Here is a 21,465-nt window from a genome sequence, read left to right as displayed (position 1 = left end):
GCTTAACCAGCTGAGCCACCCAGGTGCCCCTTTAGTATGATGTTCTTTAACCTCCATGTATTCGAGGGCTTTCCAAATTTTTGATTGTGGTTGACTTCACGTTTCATCACGTTGTGATCTGAAAATATGTATAGTATAATCTCGTTTTTTTTTTTTTTAACCTGTTGAGAGACAATTTATGTTCCCAGTGTGTGATCTGTTCTGTTCCATGTGCACTGGAAAAGAATGTGTGTTCTGCTGCTTTAGGGTGAAGTGTTCTGAGGGGCACCTGGGTGGCTCTGTCAGTTAAGCGTCCAACTTCAGCTCAGGTCATGATCTCGCGGTTTGTGAATTCAAGCCCCACTCAGGCTCCAACCTGGCAGTGTGGAGCCTGCTTGGGATTCGCTCTCCCTCTCTCCCCTCCCCCCCCACTCGCATGTGCACTCTCTCTCTCTCTCTCTCAAAACAAGTTAATAAAAAAAATACTTAGAAAAAAAGGATGAAATGTTCTGCATATATCTGTTAAGTCCATCCAGTCCAGTGTGTCATTCAAAGCCATTGTTTCTTTCTTGATATTCTACTTAAATGATCTGTCAGTTGCTGTAAGTGGAGTGTTAAAGCCTTCCACAGTTATTGTATTATTATCATTGAGTTTATGTTTGTACTAATTGATTTATATATTTGGGTGGCTCCAAATGGGGAACATAAATACTTACAGTGTTTAGATATTCTTGATGGATACACCTGTAATGATTATATAAAGCCCTTCTTCATCACTTGTTGCAGTCTGTGTGTTAAAATATAGTTTATTTGACAGGAGTATGACTACTCAGACTTCCTTATTAGGAAGTCTTATTAGCATGAGAGATGGTTCTCTCTCCATCCCCTCCCTTTCAGTCTGCAGGTCTCTTAGGTCTAAAATGAGGGTCTTATAGGCAGCATATAGATGGATCTTGTTTTTTTTTTAATCCATTCTAATACCCTATGTCTTTTGATTGGTACATGTAGTCCATTTACATTGAGAGTAATTATTGAAAGATACGGATGTAGTGCCGTTGTGTTACTTGTAGAGTCAGTGTTTCTGGTGATGTTCTCTGGTCCTTTCTAGTCTTTGTTGCTTTTGGTCTTTTTGTTTTGTTTCTGTCTTTTCTCCGCTCAAGGAGTCTCCCTTAAAATCTCTTGCAGGGCTGGTTTGGTGGTCATGAACTCCTTTAGCTTTTGTTTGGGAAATTCTTTAAATCTCCTTCTATTCTGAATGACAGCCTTGCTGGAGTAACGAATTCTTGGCTGCATATTTTTCCCAGTCAGCATATTGACCGTTTCCTGATGCTCCCTTCTGGTCTGCCCACTTTCACTGAACAGATCTGCTGCTAACCTTATGTGTCTACCCTTGTAGGTTAAGGGCCTTTTGCTCAGAATTATTCTTTCAGTTCTGTATTTTGTATTTTGTACCTTTCACTACAATATGTTACGGTGTTGACCTGTTGTCGATTTTGAGGGTCGTTCTCTGTGCATCTTGAACTTGAGTCCCCACGGTAAGGAAGCTTGCAGCTAAAATTTGTTCAAATATTCTTCTGCCCCTTATTCCCAGTCTTCTTTGGGGACTTGTATGATACAGATAATCTTTTCGTTTTATGGAGTCACTCAGTTCTCTAAATCTCCCTTCATGATCTAATAGTTCTTTTCCTTCTTTTTTCCAGCCTCATTATTTTCCATAATTTTACTATATTACCTATTCTTCCCTTTGCTTCTTCAGGCCTCATTGTGACTGTATCCAGGCAGTTTTATATGTCAGTTACAGCATTTTTTATGTCAGCCTGACTAGTCGTTAGGTCTTTGATCTCTGCAGCAGGGCTTTCTCTGGTGTCTTCTATGGTTTTTTTCAAGGCCAGCCGCTGGTCTTACGACCACTCTTCTAAATCCTTGTTCAGATAAGTTGCTTATGTCTGTTTTGCACAAGTCTCCAGTTTTGATTTCTTCTCCACCTTTTGCGGGAGAATTCCTCCACCTGGTCATTTTGACTGCGTTTCTGTCTTCGGTGCGTTTTGAAAGTTTGTTATGTTTTCTGCACCTTAGAGGGCTGCTGTGTTAACAAGAGGTCGTACCCTGCCCAGGGCCTGGCCCTTCAGGAAGTGTGCGCTGCGTGCACGCTGCTGTTGAGGTGTGGCTGCTCTCTCACACTGGTGAGTCCTCTGCAGAGCTCCTCTGTGCTTGTAGTGGAGAGTGTTTGGACTTTTAAGTAGGCTTGTTTTTTGATTTGTTTGTGAAAATAAGCCTGGAAAAAAAAGTGGGGGAAAAGCCGGATCCCAAATAAAGAGAAAAGGAAAAAGAACAACAACAACAAAAAAAAGTGAAAAAACTGGAAGCCAGATTCCAAAGAAAAAAGAAAGGAAAAAGAAAAAAAAAAAATCCTGATCCAAAAAAAAAAAAGAAAGAAAGAAAGAAAAAGAAAAGAGGAAAACAAACCGACAAATAAACTATGAGCCTGATCCCAAAAGAAAAAAAGAAGGAAAGAAAACAACAACCCAACAACCCTGAAAGCTAGTGCTGTTTCCAGCGGGGCTGCAGGTGTCATTTTGAAGCACTGGGTTTTCAGTGTACTTGGTGCATGCGGGGTGTCCTGTGTGTTTGTTCAGTGCCCTTGGCGTACGCGGGGTGCCATGTGCTGGTCTCATGCAGGAGGGGCCCCTCTGCATTGGCCACACTCAGTCCTGCCAGGCAACATGCAGTCACCGGGCACAGGGGGGTGGGGTTGGCCTGTGCGGGATTGATGTAAGTGGTCCGGCCCGCCATGATGGGCTGCTGCTGCTTTCTGAAGTCCTGCAGTGTGGTTGCCGGAGCACCCCTGCCCCACCGCAGTCTCTTGTCCCAGATGGGGCACATCTCACAGCTCTCTCTGTTCAGGCCTCCCTGCAGAAGAGTGAGGGCAATTAGCCTGCCCTGCTGCACGTTGTCTTAGGCACACAGCCCGGATTCAGCACTCAGATCTTAAAGGACTTGGCACCATGTGGCCCTGCTCCCCCTCCACCTTCCTCCAGAGTAGAGCCTCTCCACGCTGTGTCCGATGTCTTTTGTCCCAGAAAAGCAGTCCCACGCCTGCACAGTGCGCGGAGTCTGTGGTGTGGCACCTCTGAAAGCAGCAGTGAAGTGCCCTCTGGGTGCACCTCCATCCCCCACCAGCGGAAAGCCCTCTGGGTGCACCTCCGCCCCCCGCCAGTGGAAAGCCTCTAGCTGGCCCCTGTAGGGCCTTTTGCCCTTGGGGAGGTGATATGCTGTCTTCCAAAAGTACTCCAGGAAGGGGACTGTTCCCTCCCAGTGAGCCCTGGAGTCCATGGCCAGCTCCCTCCTCCCCGGGCCCCAGCCCTGCTCTGAAGAGAGTCGAGCACTTCCAGAACTCCTTTCTCATGCTGAAACCATCTCTGCTTTATGCTTTGTTACTGTGTTCCAGTACTCTGCCCAGTATCCTCACAACAGTCTTCTGCAGTCCTAAATTTCTACTTTATCCTCCTCTCTCTAGATAAAATTCTTTTGATGACTTCACACGGTACTTGTGATAAAATCCACAGTGTTTGGGCCCCTTGGGTGGCGCAGTTGGTTGGGTGTCCAACTTCAGCTCAGGTCATGATCTCACATTTCGTGAGTTTGAGCCACACATTGGGCTCTGTGCTCAGTGAGGAGACCACTTCAGATCCTCTCTCTCCCCTTCCCCAATTGTCCCCCCCCCAAAATAAACATTTAAAAATAAATAGGGGTGCTTGGGTGGCTCAGTCAGTTAAGTGTCTGACCTGGGCTCGGGTTATGATCTCGCGGTTTGTGGGTTTGAGCCCCACGTCGGGCTCTGTGCTGGCAGCTCGGAGCCTGGAGCTGGCTTTGGATTCTGTATCTCCCTCTCTCTGCCCCTCCTCTGCTCACGCACTGTCTGTCTCTGTCTCAAAAACAATTTGCCTTATAAATAAATAATTAATTAAGTAAGACATTAGACAAACACTGTTGTAGAGGAACTAATATGTAAACTCTATCCATACCTAATTTTAATCCTTAACACTTGTATGTTGAGTCTGCATTAATATTCTAGCTCTTCAGTAATCCTTTGTTTTGCATAGCCTGTATGGTTTCTGTCTATGCTATAGTTTTTACCTTCCATACCCCTTTCTCCTCCAGCCCTAAAGGAAAACTTTGAAAGCAAGTCTTTTACCTTATGCTTTTTTACTATATTACGGATGAAGTATTTCCGCAGTTGAAGCCTTTCTGTAAACCAAGAAATGTCAGACTTTGATAAAAATATTATGTCTCTAACTTTGTATCTCATGTTTGGTCATTTAAAACCATCCCTTAAGAGGGGCGGGTGCCTGGGTGGCTCAGTTGGTTAAGCGTCCCACTTTGGTTCAGGTCATGATTTCATGGTTCGTGGTACGAGCCCACGTTGGGCTCTGTGCTGACAGTTCAGAGCCTAGAGCCTGCTTTGGATTCTGTGTCTCCCTCTCTCTCTGACCCCACCCTGCTCACACTGTCTCTCTCTCTCAGAAATAAATAAAACGTTAAAAAAATAAAACCATCCCTTAAGAGAAAATGGGCAGCAAGTTTATATGAATTACCAGAGTTTAGCAGGAAGTTTGGAATGAATCACAGTGAAGAATTTTTGTATGATTATCAATTGCTGTAGTGTTAATAGCATGATAATTTTATAGATTATGAAGTTATATCACAGATAAATAAGATAAATCAGAGCAAACAATTTCAGTATCCACATTGATTGTAAAATGCCTTCTCATTCCAAAAACATTAAAATGTCATTTGAAATTGTGTAAATGTACACATAAAGCAATGAGTTGATTTCGTCACTAAAATAGTGTGGGAATATTTGCTAAGACTGCAGCCTTTTTCCTGTGGTTTAACATATATGTAACTCAGTGGGATTAATTATCTACTTTGTGGGCAAATTTTTTTGTTGTAAAAATGTATTAGATTGAAAACAGACAAAATTCACTTCTGCGTCAGAAGTTACAGTGCTTAGTAACTAGTGTTTGTGGTTTGTCAGCAGCCCTTTAGGGGTTAGCTGACTTTGAGGGAAGGGGATATGAATTATGAATACGTGGAGTTACTGTGTGTGGACATTTAAGCTCGCCTTTAGTTTTGTGTTATTTATTCATTAGCTGACAAAATAAACCAAAACCTATTTTAAAAATTAAGGGCTTTTCAGTGTCTGTGATCTTAATGTATGTGTTTCTCTCTTCTATTTTTTTTTATCTCATCTCTCTGTCATGTACATTAACAGTTTTAGGAACAGCAGAACTGAAATTTGAAGCTGAGTTCTTGTGAGGCATATTGATTTTTATATTGAAGACATTCCCACTTACAGGTAGAAGCAGGGTATCCTGAATTTATCACATATAATCATTATAGTCATTCAACCATGTTGGTGTCAGTATGCGACACTTTGCCCTCTGGCTCTCTTCCTGTGGTAGATAAAAAGGTGGAGGGTTTCACAGAAATATCTCTTAATTACTGCGAGGTTTAAGGAGGCTACATAGCCTTTCTGATGTCAGCCAATTGTGGCATTTGATATATTCATGATTATTTGTTCCTTTGGAAAATATTTTAATGCTTTGCTTAATTTTCAAGTCTTGCCGTTGAATCTACTAGAGAGGATTCTTCAAGCCTAGTTGCTGAACTTCAAGAAAAGCTCCAGGAAGAAAAAGCAAAGTTTCTAGAACAACTTGAAGAGCAAGAGAAAAGAAAGAATGAAGAAATGCAAAATGTCCGAACATCTCTGATTGCTGAGCAACAGGTATGTCCCCGGCCCTCATTACATTTATCTTAGGTCTAAGGAAACTAAACGTAAGTTAATGAATATAATTTGTGCAGCTGAGGGTGCCTCATATGTTAGATGGGATTTTTCCAGCATTGACCTTGATGGTGTTCATTAAATAACTTCATGATAAAAGCATTTTCAAGTCAGATTAGTTTAAGTGCTTATACTACTTCATATATAGTGTTTGAATTTTCCCCCTGAGCTTTAAAATTTCATTATTCTAAATTATATGCAAATCAGTACAAATTTTTTTTTTTTAATTTTTTAAATGTTTATTTTATTGAGAGAGAGAGAGAGAGACCGAGAGCGAGCAGGGGAGGGGCAGAGAAAGAGGGAGACACAGAATCCGAAGCAGGCTCCAGGCTCCAAACTGTCAGCACAGAGCCCAACACGGGGCTTGAACTCTCAAACCATGAGATCATGATCTGAGCCGAAGTTGATGCCTAACCAACTGAGCCACCCAGGCACCCCAGCACAAATTTCTTACACTTTTCCTAATAATTACTCACATGATGGGCTGGTGGCAGATGATGGTGGACTGTTGAATTTTGCCGATTCACTTATTAATACTGAGGACAGGCGAGGGTGTAAAGCGTGTGAGGGATGCAGGGGCCGCCGGTACGGACTAGGGAGCCTGCTGAAGGAGCTTGCGCTTCACCTCTGGCGCCTGGAGGACAAGCAGTCCGAGAGGAAGTCGAGGAGCTGCAGTGGGATTTGCACTTAACCTGGACGGCCCCTGGGGCAGGGAGAAAGAGTGGGGGGCCGCCAGACACAGGAGGCTGTGGGGGCGGGGATGGTGGCTGTCCGCGGGGACCTCTTAGGCCGGGGGCAAGAGTGACCTGCTTTTTTTACCCCAAGGGAGGCACTTCCGAAACAGTTACACATGTTGTAGTTGGTGTACACATTTATTTAATAGATGTGGTAGTTTTCTTTTTCTGAAGTGATAGGATTACACTCATGTCTTTTTAGAATTCAAGAAAATATGGCAGTTCAAGACCTGTAGTAACTTTACATTTTAGGTTTTAAGGCCTGGGAGAAGAAAGAAGAGCCTGAAAAGGAATGAGAGTAACTAGAAAAGGAAAGGGGGGGGTGGGTTATGGAAGCCAGTGAAATTTTGTGTTAAGGGAGGTGAAGTGGCAACCAGTTTCAAGTAAGAATTCCCAAGAAAGAGATCATTAATGACGTTTCTGTTTTTAAACACCTGAGATTGTACATTCCTTTGTATGATTCATTCTACATACAATGTACTACGCTCTCTTGCTGTCTGAATGTGCTCCTTTATGAGCACATTCGTTATGTTAGATTTCCCAATTTACTGAAATATGTATCCTATTATAAATATTTGTTAATTCTTTTTACATGAATAATATATAGAGAAATGGCTTAACAAAAGATATCATCAGTGTCCCTTTTGAGGCATCTTTACAAATGCTTTCTTTCTAGAAATGATCTTTAACTCAGTGTTTAATTAATGAACTCACTAATTTTGATCTAAAAATGCCATATTCTTACTATATCTCCCAGTTTTTAGCACTGTTGGCATTATGCATTAATTGAAGGATCATTTTAATGATCCAGAAATCATTTAATTTTGGAGTTGGAAATGCCGGGCACAGGGGAAGGGTCGTTTGCCATCCATCTCTTGCTCTTAAGTTTAAAGAAGATCTTAATGGAAATTTTTGCAAATGCAGTTGTTGACAATTTGGTCATCTTTAAAAAAGAAACTACAGTGAGAATTGCCAAATGGGCTGATCTGGGCAGGCATTTCAATAAATGAGCATGAGCTACATAGTAGGAAAGGGTTTTGGTTTTTCTTTCTTTTCTTTCTTTTTTTTTTGGAAGAGAGCAGGTGTGTGTGCACAGGAGAGGGGCAAAGGGAGAGGGGATCTTAAGCAGGCTCCTTGCCCAGCTCAGAGCCTGATGTGGGGCTCGACTTCCTCACTGTGAGGTCATGACCTGGGCTGAAATCACAGACACTTAACCGACTGAGCCACCCAGGCGCCTGGAAAGTTTTTATAAAAATGGAAGAATAACAAGTCTGGCTATTATAAACCAGATGTGCAGTCACTGCTGCAAATGTCCAGATAAGAGAAGGAGATGAGATGATGTCACCTCTCTGAAACATTGCTATGGTAGTCCAGATTTAGATAGAAACAAAAGGGAGATTCCAGAAGCAGGAAGATTATTAAAGAAGAAGAAAAAGGAAGTGTATTACATAGTTTTCTTTCTTTCCCCCCAAATTTAAAGTCATCTCCTCATGCTTTTCCTCTGACAATAAATATGTAGACAGTACTGAGAAAACAATTCATTTGCAAGGTAGTAAATTGGAACATATCTTCATATGGAACCCGGACAATACAGTGACAATGTATTTGTGACAGTATAGCATTCTTACTTAAGGATAAACAACATTTGTGGGGGCGCCTGGGTGGCTCAGTTGGTTAAGCGTCTGATTCTTGGTTTCGACTCAGGTCATGATCTCACAGTTTTGTGGGCTCGAGCCCTGAGTCAGGCTCTGCACCCTCAGCGGATCCTCTGTCCCCCCCTCTTTCCAACCTGCACCCTCAGCGGATCCTCTGTCCCCCCCTCTTTCCAACCAACCAACCAACCAACCAACCAACCAACCAGAGTACATCCTCTGTGAGCTGCTCTGTCCCCTCCACATACAAATGCACCCTGCAAAAGTACTTACTAGTTTCTTGAGCCCCAGCTGCTGTGTACATGCAGACCATTTCAGTAGTTGTCATTCTCTTGTTCCAGACCAATTTTAACACTGTTTTAACCAGAGAGAAAATGCGAAAAGAAAACATAATCAATGATCTTAACGATAAGCTGAAAAGTACGATGCAGCAGCAGGAGCGGGATAAAGGTGAGTGACGCCTGTCACGTGTTTTTAACCTCTCTTACAATGAAAACTGTCACGCGAAACGTTTCATCATGTTATTTCAACTTGGGGGCCTTCAGATCTGATCGAGTCGCTGTCTGAAGATCGGGCGCGTCTGCTTGAGGAGAAGAAAAAACTGGAAGAGGAGGTCAGTAAGCTGCGCGGCGGCGGCCTGGGCCCCCCGCCGTTCGTGGCCGTGGCCCCGGAGCTGTGCGGCGCCTGTGCCCCCGAGCTCCCCGGGGAGCCGGAGAGACCCGCGGTGGAGACGCAGGAGGAGGGCAGGGCGGACGCGGCGCTGGAGACCAGCATGATGTCTGTTCAGTAAGTGCCCCGCTCCTCGGAGGCTGGGCCTCGTAGACGATTTCCGTATTGCCGGTTGAGTGTGTTGGTGCGGCGCTGTGGCTGTGTTGGCCCTTCACGTGCGCCCCAGACTTTTCCGTGGGCCTCCAGGCTAGGGGTCCCCGCGTGATGCTGAGCTGTTCTCCTTCACAGGAAGCGGTTAATCTTTGAGGTCCATTACCTAGGAGGGAAAGGCGTTGTTACTAGAGTGACGGATATATTTGCTTTGGTGAGTGTGTATTGGGCGGGGGAAGGCGGAGGAGTTTTTAAAGACACCATGGTAATGAGAAAGCATAAATGACCGAAGTAGGTCCAAACGTGAAAAGTTAACTGCCCTATCACAACAAAACCTCTCAAGAAGTACCCAACTCAGTTCTGCATACGAGAAGCACCTGAAGAAAAGTAGTAAGGGGGAAAATATATAAATCATTCAAAGTGAAAGGTTTTTAGTAGTTAAAGAAGACGTTTCAGGGGCGTCTGGGTGGCTCAGTCGGTTAAGCGTCCGACTTTGGCTCAGGTCATGATCTCAGGTTCATGGGTTCGAGCCCGCGTTGGGCTCTGTGCTGACAGCCAGCTCAGAGCCTGGAGCCTGCTTCAGATTCTGTCTCCCTCTCTCTCTGACTCTCCCCTGCTCATACCCTCCCTCTCTCTCTCTCTCTCTCTCTCTCTCTCATAAATAAATAAAACATTAAAAAAAAGTTTCATATTTAGAGAGGGTACAGTTTTACCATAAGCAGTCGGTTGATTTGTAGATAGAAGCTTAAAAATACAACTTCGATCAGTTGTCTACGAGTAAAAAGTGGATTAAATCTAAAAGGAGAACTTTGTAGAGCCTCAGGTATAGTAGACCTTTTTCCTGTCAGGACACGATGAAGAAAAAAAATAAATAAAGCAATAGAGTAGCAGTTAAGGAAATTAACTATATGCCAGCTCACAAAACAAGTCTCAAAGTTCTAAATATCGATGTAATTCCAGCCACTAAGCATAAGCAATTGAAAATTAGTAACAAAAGTTTATACATTTGCTAATTTGAATACTTATATAAACAACATAGGTATTGATAAGAAAATGGAAATTGAGTTACTTAAGTCTAAACAAGAGTATCAAAAATGTGAGATATAGTCAAGGTGGTAGCAGTGGGACAATGGTATAATCTCAATACATGTATCAGAAAGTGAAACTCATAAAAGTATATAAGGTATAAACGATTATAAATAAAATATCAAGTAAAAAGAAGATACAAATAAATATGTGGAATGAATAGAACCATAACCACAGGTATGGATTTAAAAATTGTAAAGAATCAGATATAGGTTAATCTCATTTGTTAATATAGGTGTAAACCAAAAGACAATTTTAGCATTTCAAATACAATGGCATATGAAGATGGTCATCATGACTCAGTGCAATAATAATTAGACATATAATTAAACATCAGGGACACCTGGCTGGCTCAGTCAGTAGAGCATGCAACTCTTGATCTTGCTTAGGGTTGTAAATTCAGGCCCCGTGTTGAGTGTGGTGATTACTTAAAAATAAAATCTTTCTAAAAATTTTTTTTAATGTTTTATTTCTGTCTGAGAGAGAGAGAGAGACAGCATAAGCAGAGGAGGGTGAGAGAGAGGGAGATACAGAATCTGAAACAGGCTCCAGGCTCTGAGCTGACTGTTAGCACAGAGCCTGATGTGGGAGTCGAACCTACAAACCGTGAGATCATGACCTGAGCCGAAGTCAGACGCTTAACCGACTGAGCCACCCAGGTGCCCCAATAAAATCTTTTTTTAAAAAAAATGAAGACAATTCTGTTGAGGCACCAATACTCTGATCTGCAGACTCAACACTATTCCTGTTGAAATACACCTTTTTTGAAGTGCACAGTGGTTCGTAAATTCATACAGAAATACAATGAGCTCAAAATAACCAAAACAATCTTCAAAAAGAATGAAGTTGGAAACATACATGTCCAAAATTAATACAAAGCTACAGTGTTCAGAACAGAATGATGGTAGCCTGATATATATGTATGTAGATATATGTATGTACATGAATATAGACCATTGAAGTAGAGTCTGGGAATAAGCCCTTATGTTTACAGGCAGTTGAACCTGTCCCAGTTACAATTGCATCAAAAAGAATAAAATCCTTAGTAATTAACTTAATCAACATTGGTGAAAGAAATTAAAGACACAAATAAGTGGAAAGAGATTGTGCAGTCATGGATTCGAAGAATTAAAATTGCTAAAATGTCTTCACTAACCAAAGCAATCTGCAAGTTCTATGCATTCCCCATCAAAACTCCGGTGACATTTCTCACAGAACTAGAAAGGAGCAACCCTAAAATTCACAGGGAACTACAGAACAACCTGAGTGACCAGAGCAATCTTGAGCAGGAGGAACAAAGCTGGAGGTTTCACACTCCCTGACTTCAAACTGTATTACAGTGCTGTAGTAATCCGACAGGTGGCATGCATAGTCACAGTGCTGGATGGAACAGAATAGAGATGTCAGAAATAAAGTCTTGCATATCAGGCAACTAAAATTTGACAAGGGAGCAAGGGATGATGCTCAGTGGGGAAAGGATAGTGTCTTCAATAAATGGTGTGGGGAAAACTGGATAGCCACATGCAGAAGAATCAAACTGGATCCCTTTGTTACACCACACACAAAAATCACCTCAAAACAGATTAAAGACTTGAATATAAAACCCAAAACCATAAAACTCCTAGAAGAAAATGTAGGAGGAAAGCTCCTTGACATTGGCCTGGCAGTGATTTCAGGGGGTTTTCACTGGAAACAAAGACAACAAAAATAAACAAGTGGGACTACATCAAACTGAAAAGGTTCTGTATGTCAACAAAATTAAAAGACAACTTATGAAGTGGAAGAAAATATTTGCAAATTACGTATCTGATAAGTTGTTAATGTCTGAAACATATAAAATAACACAACTCAACAGCAGAGAAACCACCCAGTTAAAACGTGGGCAGAAAATAGCCCTTTTTCCTAAGAGGACATAAAGATGACATACATGAAAAAGGTGCTCAGTATCACCAAGTGTAAGGAAAATACTAATCAAAACCACAAGATACCAGTCCCCTCATGTCTATTAGTGTGTCTGTTATTGAAGAGGCAATAGGTAACAAATGCTGGTGAGGATGTGGAGAAATGGGCACCTCATGCACTGTTGTGGGAACGTAGACTGGCATAGCCAGTATAGGGAACAGTATGGCGGCTCCTCAAGGAATTAAAAGTAGACCTACCATATGACGCAGCAGTCTCCTCTCTGAGTACGTCTGTGCAAAGGAAATGAAGCCATTATCTCAGAAGAGATCTCTGCACTCCCGTGTTCATGGCACCATCATTCACAGTAGCTATTATGTGGAAACATCCTAAGCATCCCTTGATGGATGAATGAATTAAAAATGGTGGACAAAAATATATGACTTACGATTCAGCCATGAGAAAGTCAGATTCATAGAGTAGAAAAGTGGTTGCCAGGAGCTGGGGCTAGTGCGGGGAAGGTTGCAAACGTTCAGTTACAAGTTAGAAGATGAGTAAGAAAGACCTGAGGATATAACATGGTGACAGTAAGTGATAACACTATGTTGTATCATTGAATTTGATAGTAGAGTCGGATTTCAGTATTCTCCCTACCTTGCCGAAAAATTAGACCTATGTTTTCACAATGCATATGTATATCAGGTCATCATATTTTACACTTTGAATGTCTCAATTTTATTTCCCAATTATGCCTCAATAAAGAATTGTAATAAAAATATGAAATTGAAGCCTACACCATATTATACATTTTTTTCTTTTCTAACTTTTGAGTATTTTAGTGTGATGGGCAAATTCACAGCGGGCAGAGTGACTAGCCCATTTCTAGCCACTTAATAGTACTGCTAAAATATTTATTGAGATTTGGTTGTTTTTTTTTTGTGAAATACTAAGTTCTGTGTGTGGCTTAATCACAGATGTGTAGCATTTTGTTTCCAGTTTTAATGGCGAAGCCACCCAGGAAGTACCACTTTATTGGTGACACACATTAACCCACGTGGAGGAAGAGGAGTGCTTCTTCCTCCCTCGGGGAACTTCAAGTTCAAAAGACATGGTCCCTAGAAAAATGTATGCGCAAAGTTTTGCTTATAATTTCAAAAGGTTTGTTGACCTAGGTTCAAGACCTCTGACCATATACCTCTGAAACATGTCCTAATGTAAACAGGCTGCTTTTCAAAATGTAGTCCAAACCTTTAATTTTTAAAGTGCTCTGTATTAATGGTTAAATTTCCAAATCTTAGTGAAGAACATAAAGTCCAGAATTTTAAAAAATTTCAACTAAAATAAATCATTCTCTTTTAGAGAAAATATCCATATGTTATCTGAAGAAAAACAGAGAATAATGCTGTTAGAACGAGTAAGTAAATTTATTTCTTGAATGCAATGTTGACTATGTTCGCACTGGGGTTGCAGTTACATAAACTTTATGTTGAAACCGTGTTTATAAAGTACATCTTTTTAAAAACTAATTACTTTTGTGATTGTTTTGAGAAATCGTGTCGTTTTTTTTATTATTCAAGTGGCTAAATATTTGGTAATAGTATTCCAGGTCTATTATTTGTCATTTCTTACCAGTAAATGAAGTCTATATCAAAGAAAAAGATTGGTGGTCTTTATAAAATGAATGTAGGGAATAATGGTTTTATTCAGTAACAGTTCAGAATGCAACACATCATAAATAGGAACCTCATGTATTTATATCAAAAACAAGGTACATATATTCTAGAAGTGGGCAAAACTTGAGTATAAGTAATGAAAAGCTATGGGTGGTATTTTTTTAGAGAGTAATTGAAATAAAAAGCAATTAGGGGTTTCCTCTCAGTTGTACTGTCAGGTTATATATAATTTTGAACCAGAGTTAATATATCTTTATTCATAGATCACTTTTCATTCCTGTGCTTTTAAGATTTTCAACATATTCTCTTGCTCTTTTCAAGCTTAATCGTCCGATAAGAATCCAAAGTCAGAATCCTATAACTTTGTGTTCTATCATTCATTCTTTTCGTATTAAAGGGTTGTGTGATCACCTTTGTCAAAATCACATGGGGTGTGTGTTAAAACTGCAGAATCCTCCTCTTACACCAGACCTAGTCCGGGCCCCTGGCCCATGTCTATCCCTCACAGGGTCTTTGGGAATAGATCTCAGCTACTCACTGCATATTTACAAGTTCCACAGGTAATTCTAATGCATATTAAGCTTTGAGAACCCTCTGCTTAGGTAAACATACCCTAAAATAGTTCTAATTCTCTCTTAAGCCTGTAAATAATGAAAGAAGTTGGAAAGGGTCCATAAAAAAAGAATATCCTCACTAACTTTTCATACTAGATCAGAACATATAATGTGAAGACTAAGGGAATTTTGACAATTGTGAAGTTTCAAGTTGAGAAGGTAGAAGGGGTAAACCACAGGTCCCTTTTTTTTTGTTTTTGTTTTTTCCTGCAGACATTACAACTGAAGGAAGAAGAAAACAAGCGGTTAAATCAAAGACTGGTAAGTTATTCTTCTTGGCCAATAGATGTTAACATTTCAGAATGGTTTGCATTACATTTCATTATAAATACCATCAGAAATATGTTTGGTTTGATTAGTTTATTTCTAGTCGTTTCATTGGGCTATGTGGGTCAGTGATGACTTGATTCTCAGAGGGGTGACCGCGGATCAGAGGTGCCTTCTAGCTGTCAAACTGACCAACCAGTCTACCTTACTAGTGTAGTGTTAATATCAGTCAACAAAATCAAGGCAGTGTTTCTGGGGATTAATAACCTATGATCATTTAAGATTCCATAATTACATGTATTTGTAATATTGAGTTAGGATTGTTAAGGCGGTAACTAAGTTAGAAGTGCTCTTTATAGGCTTTTTGAAAATTAACATAGTCACTCTTAAGGGTGCATAATTAATACATTATATCCGTTCACTTTTTTTTTTTTTAAATGAACGTGTTTGATCCCAACGCTTTGCATGAGACCCTGTGTAATCTTCTGAATTAATCTTGGCTTTACTCTAACCTGCAAACTTCTTAACTAATTCCTTGAACAGTTATACAGTTGATCTTACTTGTTTTAACAAAGCACTTCATTTTTCAAGTTCTAATAATTATATTTTACCGGGAAGGAAATAACCTAAGGTGTGTGTTCAGTACTTTTGAAAAGTTTTAAGATTCTGATTAGAATGGAGCGTTTTAAAAATAGTATCTTATAGGGAAACATCTGCTCTATAACCTGCCTCTATTAACTTGAACAGCAAAAATTCCATCTTAATTCTGTAGTCATCGGTCATATAGTCAATTAGTCTACAGTCACTACAGTTGATCATTAATTTATCACCAAGATAATCTTAAGGCTGTTTGCTGTTTTTGTAAGTAGAGCAAACCGTTGTTCAAAAAGACAGAGAAGAGTTGCCTCAGACACCATTCAACATGCTGATTTATGCAGCATTTCCAATAGAATATAAGCTCTGTTTGGCAAGAGTTATGGTCAGTTTTGTCTGTGTTCCTAGCACCTTGAATAGTAACTGGTACACAGTTGATGCTTGCGAAGTGTTTTGAATGAAAGAACTTTGCCCTTCAGATCCAGACAACCTTACTCCCACCCTGAGAGTTGTCTCATTGCTAAGCATAGATTCATATCAATTTATAACTGTTTTCACAGTGTTTTCTTAAATCTAAGCCCTCGTTGACAATAAATATCTGAAAAACTTAAGCTTTTTTAAAAATCTAAGTAAAATATGGTCTAGAAAATGGATGGTCAAACTGGTCTTCACCTGCAGCATGTAGACCGTTCAATGATTTTGATGATAAATTCCTATGCTTTCAGGCCTTTCTGTTCATTATTTGTTACTGTTCTTTTTATTTTGTCTCCAAACACTAATGAGACCCTGCATTATTCCAGATTATGTTTGGAGGGCAATGGAACAGCTGCTGAGAATCAGCGTTAGGCTTAATTAGAGAAATCTGTTTATCTGTCTTAGCTCTGTGCCCCCTGCTCTGCTTGGGAATTGTGGGCATCCTTGCCCTCCTTTCTGGCCCCACGACAGGGGACACACATCCTGTGTGTCATGTGGTGGTGTAACAAATGGATTGAAGCCTGTTAGAAGAGCAGGCACCCCAGCCGAGTGAGGGCAACAGCACGTCAGCGCGCGGGTCTCATTCCATTTTGTTGATCGTCCGGAGAGGACGTGGGTGACAGTCACACTCTCCTTAGTTCGCACTTGGTCGGAACAGTGACTTTGTACGCTGAAGCTTCTCAGTAGTTGCCTTGGACGTAAGAGAGGGACTTTGCCAACTCTGTAGTGCACTTATTTGTTTTTCCTAGTTATTGGGCCTTTGAATATGATTTTCCTAAAGAGGTTTTTGGTGTGTTCTTTTACCAAAAGTTTTGAAACTGATGTGTTACAGTTGGCAAAGTCTTCTTCAAAAATTGTTCATCTCTTTCCCTGTGATATTTTTAATATTAGCTATGGAATTCACTGTATTTAGTTTTCAGTGCAGGCACATTTGACTAAGAAAATAATACAAGTAAAAATGTAGGTGAAATTGTCCACTGAAAATCATTGTTGAAGGAAAGAAATTGTATTAATGAACCTTATACTTGGGACTCTTAAAAGCTGAGACACAGATGTGAATGCATATGACATCGAAAGGAATTTCTGCAGCACGGACCTAATAACTGTATGTAGTGTTTTAATTATGTAAATGGCTTTCTGACCTGTCCCTTTTTTAGATGTCTCAGAGTATGTCTTCAGTGTCCTCAAGGCATTCCGAAAAGATAGCTATTAGAGAGTAAGTACTTTATTTATATTTTCTGAAAGTTTTTCCTGTGAAATAAATTCACTGACTTAGATAGTATTGAAGTGTTAATGGAAATCTTGCAGATTTCAGGTGCATGGAGCTGCCTGTTTTATACACATTGGTTGTAAAATTTCTTATTAAAAAGCCAAGTTTTTCTAAATTATTATTCTTGGAAACATTAGGATCACATTCAAAGTCATTCCTATTACAGCTTTAATGATCATTTTTACACAATTTCCAAAATCTTTTTGACTCTGCTTCACTTTTCAGCCACTGCCACCTCATTTTTATTTTTCAGACCTCATTTTAATTGATATACCACAAATTCATAATACACTATTAAATTTATCAGTTGAATTATTTCACGGACAGCCTTCTTGGACCACATTCCCTCACAGTAATATATTGGGTTTTGGCGCAGGCTCTTTGAAAGGAGGGTCTGTCTCCGTAATAAAGTTTTCAGAGAGCATTGTTAACAGCTCGTGAGTACTGCTTAGACTTCTATATTTTGTCTATAATCAGGTCTGTCAACTAAAGTTTTGCTTGTCAGACATCTGTGGTTCCAGACCCTCAACTTCTGGTTAGAATTTTATCTTTTCTCAGTGATTTTACAGGGCTAAGTGGCATCTGCTTTTATGTATCAGCTGTCTGTTAAATCAGATCCGGTTTGGGGCCTTTCAAAGATTAGAATGAGACGAGCTTTATAAAAAAAAGAAAAAGCTGCCTGGAGAGGCCCCATCTGTCTCTGTAAAGATGTCCTGGTGTTTAGCCCCCACAGTGCCTGCCATGCCTTGTTGGACGGGCATTGAGGACTTAGGATAAGCAAGGAATGGACAAACAACTGTTCTCTTTTCTTTTCTTTTTTAAAATTTTTAAATGTTTTTATTTATTTCTGAGAGAGAGACAGAGACAGCGTGAGCAGGGGAGGGTCAGAGAGAGAGGGAGACACAGAATCTGAAGCAGGCTCTAGGCTCCGAGCTAGCTGTCTGTGCCCGACGCGGGGCTCGAACCCATGAACCGTGAGATCATGACCTGAGCCAAAGTCAGATGCTGAACTGACTGAGCCACCCAGGCGCCTCAACTGTTGTCTTTTCAAAGATTTCCCAGTGATTTTAATTTTTGTTTTTAGTTCTAACTTTAGTTAGTTAACACACAATGTTAATGTTAGTTTCAGGTGTGCGATGTAGCATTTCCGCATTCTCTGTGTCACTCAGTGCCCAGCATGACAAGCGTGCTCCTAATCCCATTCACCTGTCCACTCACCCCCCCTCCCCCAGCCACCACTGCCTCTGTTCACCGCAGTCCTGGCTGCAGCAATCACACAGCAGAAACAGCATAAATGACATAAAGGCGTCCAGCTCTGTAAGGAAGAAGTAAAACTTTCACTGTTTGCAGATGACATGATACTATATAAAGAAAACCCTAAAGCCTCCACCAAAAACTGCTATAACTGATAGATAAATTCAGTAAGGCCGCAAAAATTAACCTCCAAGGCCTGTTCATGTTCTCAGCAGCATTTTGAAAACCGACTCTGAGGAGCCCATCACTCAGAGCCATGTCCTTCTTCCTTGCTCCGACTTGCAGGCCCTCACCCTGAGGCAGGAATTTCCATTGACTTGGTTAAGCCTAATTAAGTACATGAACTAGATACAGTTGGTTTTTCTTTCAAACTGAGGAGCCCTGTACATGGGGACAGGAGGGACTGCTTGCAGCGTGTGGTCCGCCTGGAAGACGAGGCCCAGTGTCTCTTCCTGTGACCAGATGGCCATGGGGGTGTTTTTCTCCCCCCTCATCCAAGCGTGTGTTCTGTTTTTGTTGTTTAAACAATAGGTGGCATTTTATACTTGAATATATGGTTGAACACTGCAGAATACATACTTGTAACGCTGTAGGACGATCAAGTGCCTTCCTCATTCAGCTTTCAGGTGGGAGACCTGGTGCTCATCATCCTGGACGAGCGCCATGACAACTATGTGTTGTTCACCGTCAGTCCCACCTTGTACTTCCTGCACTCGGAGTCTCTGCCTGCCCTGGACCTCCGACCAGGTGAGGGCGGTAAGTGTCACGTCCGTAACTACAATGATAAACCTGGAGGTAGAGAGGGTCGAAGGTTTTCCCCCTCCTGTCTAATCATAACAGTTAAACCACAAAGAGGGAACTCTGCTTAATGTGTTTTTTTGGTTTTTGTTTTGCTTTTGTTTTTATTTTTATAAAATCTGCATTATACAGATTATTTTCTCAGATTCTACTGACCATTCAAAAATAGAGTGGATTTAATGAGATTGGATCAGATATGCCCTAGCAAAAGAATTATATTGTTGAAATTCTCATATAAATGCAGCCTATTTTAGCTTGCTACACACTTATTTGTCTGTAAAGGCAATAAAGACCAATTTTAGAAAAAAGATTCTCCAGTCGTAAAATGCCTTTTCTCTCCTTATTTTTCATCTTATGTTCATGCCTTTTTTTTTTTTTTTTTTTTGTCGATAGTTTCTTTAGGCTTTTGGTAAGAAGCATTGTTAAAATATATTAAATTACAGTGTCTATTAACAATTGCTTTGATCTTTAAAAAAGGATAGATACCTTGGGATACTTAGCTTAAATAGAATTATTAAAATACAGGGCTGTGTGTCCATTTACACTGTTTCTGTTTGGAATGACTTAGCAATATGAGCAAATACCAATTCCTGAATTAGGCCAGTGTCACGTGATCACGCCATCCTGGCTGTTGGTGGTGGGTTATATAGAACGTGCAGAGCCTTGTACAGGTTTCATGTGACCTTGGAAAATGAGAAGATAAGCTTAACTGATTTTGTGCCTTGAAAACAATGAACTTGCTATTTTTTAAATTTTGTGTGTTCTTTTTCATTTCTTTAAACTTCTTATTTCAAAATGGTTTTGAAATTTACCAAAAAGTTGCCTAATAAATACAGTGTAAAAAAAAAAGACCCATAGATCTTTGCTCAAATTCACCTGTTGTTAATATTTTGCCCCATTTGTTTTAGCCTACGTATGTATGTCTAAATGTATAAATACATAAATATACACAAACATATGCCTGGTTTTCTTTCTAGAACTGTAAGGGTCTAAGTTATATCAGAGATCTTTGTCTTTAAAAATTTCAGTGTGCATTTCCCAAGAATAGGAGAGTCAGTGTTTAATGTCTAGGAAACACTCACTGTGTACCCTTAGAGGCTCACAGGGCACATTACCTCTTCAAGGGCTCTCACAAATCTCGGAAAAAGAACTTAACAGTCTTACTTGCCAAAGAACTCTACCCTCCTCTCCACTTCTTTTTTTTTTTTTTAAAGAAATACAGAATATTAAGAGTGTTTTTATGCCCTTGACAGTGGGACCCATTACTCCTCAGACGCAAAACATAAGCATTCAGTTTTAGATTATTCTTTTCAGAAATCACAAATCATCTGTGAAGTGCTCTATTTCTCTGTAAAGCATTTTCCATAGCCTGTGGCTCAGGGGCTTTTATGTTTCTATTGTGATATATCTATATCTTTTTATTTCTGAAAGTTTATTCATGATATCTTTATATCCTTCCCACCTATGTTTATGGACTAAAAATCAGTTTTGTCATCTTTTGGGAATCTCAAAGGCGTTACCTTAAGCACCTCATTTATTGACCACATACTTTTGAAATCAGCTCTTTTATTAGCTTCTCTTTCAATGAACTTAAAAATAAAATGAGTAGTCTTTTCTTAGCTTGTCACACTTGGGCTCTTTGAGGATTAGCTGTTTCATCCTGTCTCCTCCCACATTTCCTATCTCTGCTTAACACAAGCACTGTCCTTCCTTCCAGGCTTTGGTTCTGAGCCCGTTAGCCCTTACTCGTTATTGATAGTGCACGGACCTCGTTAACTCCACCACGCCAGGCGCTGCACGGTGCAGATGTGAGACAGGTGCAGTGCCTGCCTGGAGCACTAGCATTAAAAGTCCCCCCCGCCCTCCCCCCAAAAGAAAGAAGCCCTGCTTTGCTTTGAACATGGAAAATAAATTTTATCTGAATAACTGCTTTCAGAAAAAGAAATGGTCCTCTTCATTAGCAGTTTCAGTAGATGGCGCTGTTGGGCTAATTTAGAATTCCTAGATTTATGTGTTCATGATTTATTCTTAGATTATTTGTAGTTCTTGAACTTTGTTCTCTGATTTGATTTACCTCTATATTCAGTGAGTAAAGTTAAAATTACTGGCTGAAAAGTAAAATGATTTCATTTTTATTAAAAAAATATTTTTTAGGGATTTCAGTTTTAAGAGTCTTACCTTTTTTCACTTTTGAGAACTTTATTCATCTGTTTTGATTCTGTAAATTAATGTTTTCATGGGTAATTATAACTACTTTTAAACAGAAACTCACAATTTCATTCACTAGCTTCAGGTGCATCGAGAAGACCCTGGGTACTTGGAAAGGTCATGGAAAAGGAATACTGTCAAGCCAAAAAGGTAAAACTACATCAGATAATAAAAACCTAGGACTCGGCAGGAAGAGTCAGATGGGCATACCACTTAACCACTGGCCAGTGGCTGGCCGTTTAGCTAACTTGATTGAGTTACACCTTGAATTTAATGAGTGCGAGTATGGACCAGCAGTT

The 21,465-nt window shown here is 40.2% G+C and overlaps 1 protein-coding gene across 5 annotated transcripts in view; it reads left to right on the top strand.

Annotated features, from left to right (window-relative positions):
• The window catches only part of RB1CC1 (RB1 inducible coiled-coil 1), an 88,837-nt gene that overhangs the window by 65,380 nt on the left and 1,992 nt on the right, over window positions 1-21,465 (top strand). For 4 of the 5 annotated variants that reach the window (XM_039254264.1, XM_039254262.1, XM_039254263.1 and 1 more), the window contains 8 exons: window positions 5,602-5,767; window positions 8,552-8,660; window positions 8,756-8,996; window positions 13,374-13,428; window positions 14,515-14,562; window positions 16,794-16,852; window positions 18,780-18,916; window positions 21,246-21,316. In XM_039254264.1, coding sequence (XP_039110195.1) covers window positions 5,602-5,767; window positions 8,552-8,660; window positions 8,756-8,996; window positions 13,374-13,428; window positions 14,515-14,562; window positions 16,794-16,852; window positions 18,780-18,916; window positions 21,246-21,316 — 886 coding nt within the window. The remainder of the gene's footprint in view (window positions 1-5,601; window positions 5,768-8,551; window positions 8,661-8,755; window positions 8,997-13,373; window positions 13,429-14,514; window positions 14,563-16,793; window positions 16,853-18,779; window positions 18,917-21,245; window positions 21,317-21,465) is intronic. The other variant, XM_039254265.1, reaches the window with a different exon arrangement.

Source organism: Hyaena hyaena, unplaced genomic scaffold (genome assembly GCF_003009895.1).
Source record: "Hyaena hyaena isolate Hyena2069 unplaced genomic scaffold, ASM300989v1 scaffold_475, whole genome shotgun sequence".
Lineage (NCBI taxonomy): Eukaryota > Metazoa > Chordata > Mammalia > Carnivora > Hyaenidae > Hyaena > Hyaena hyaena.
Note: the sequence above shows the minus strand (reverse complement) of the source record. Positions and strands in the feature narration are given on the sequence as shown.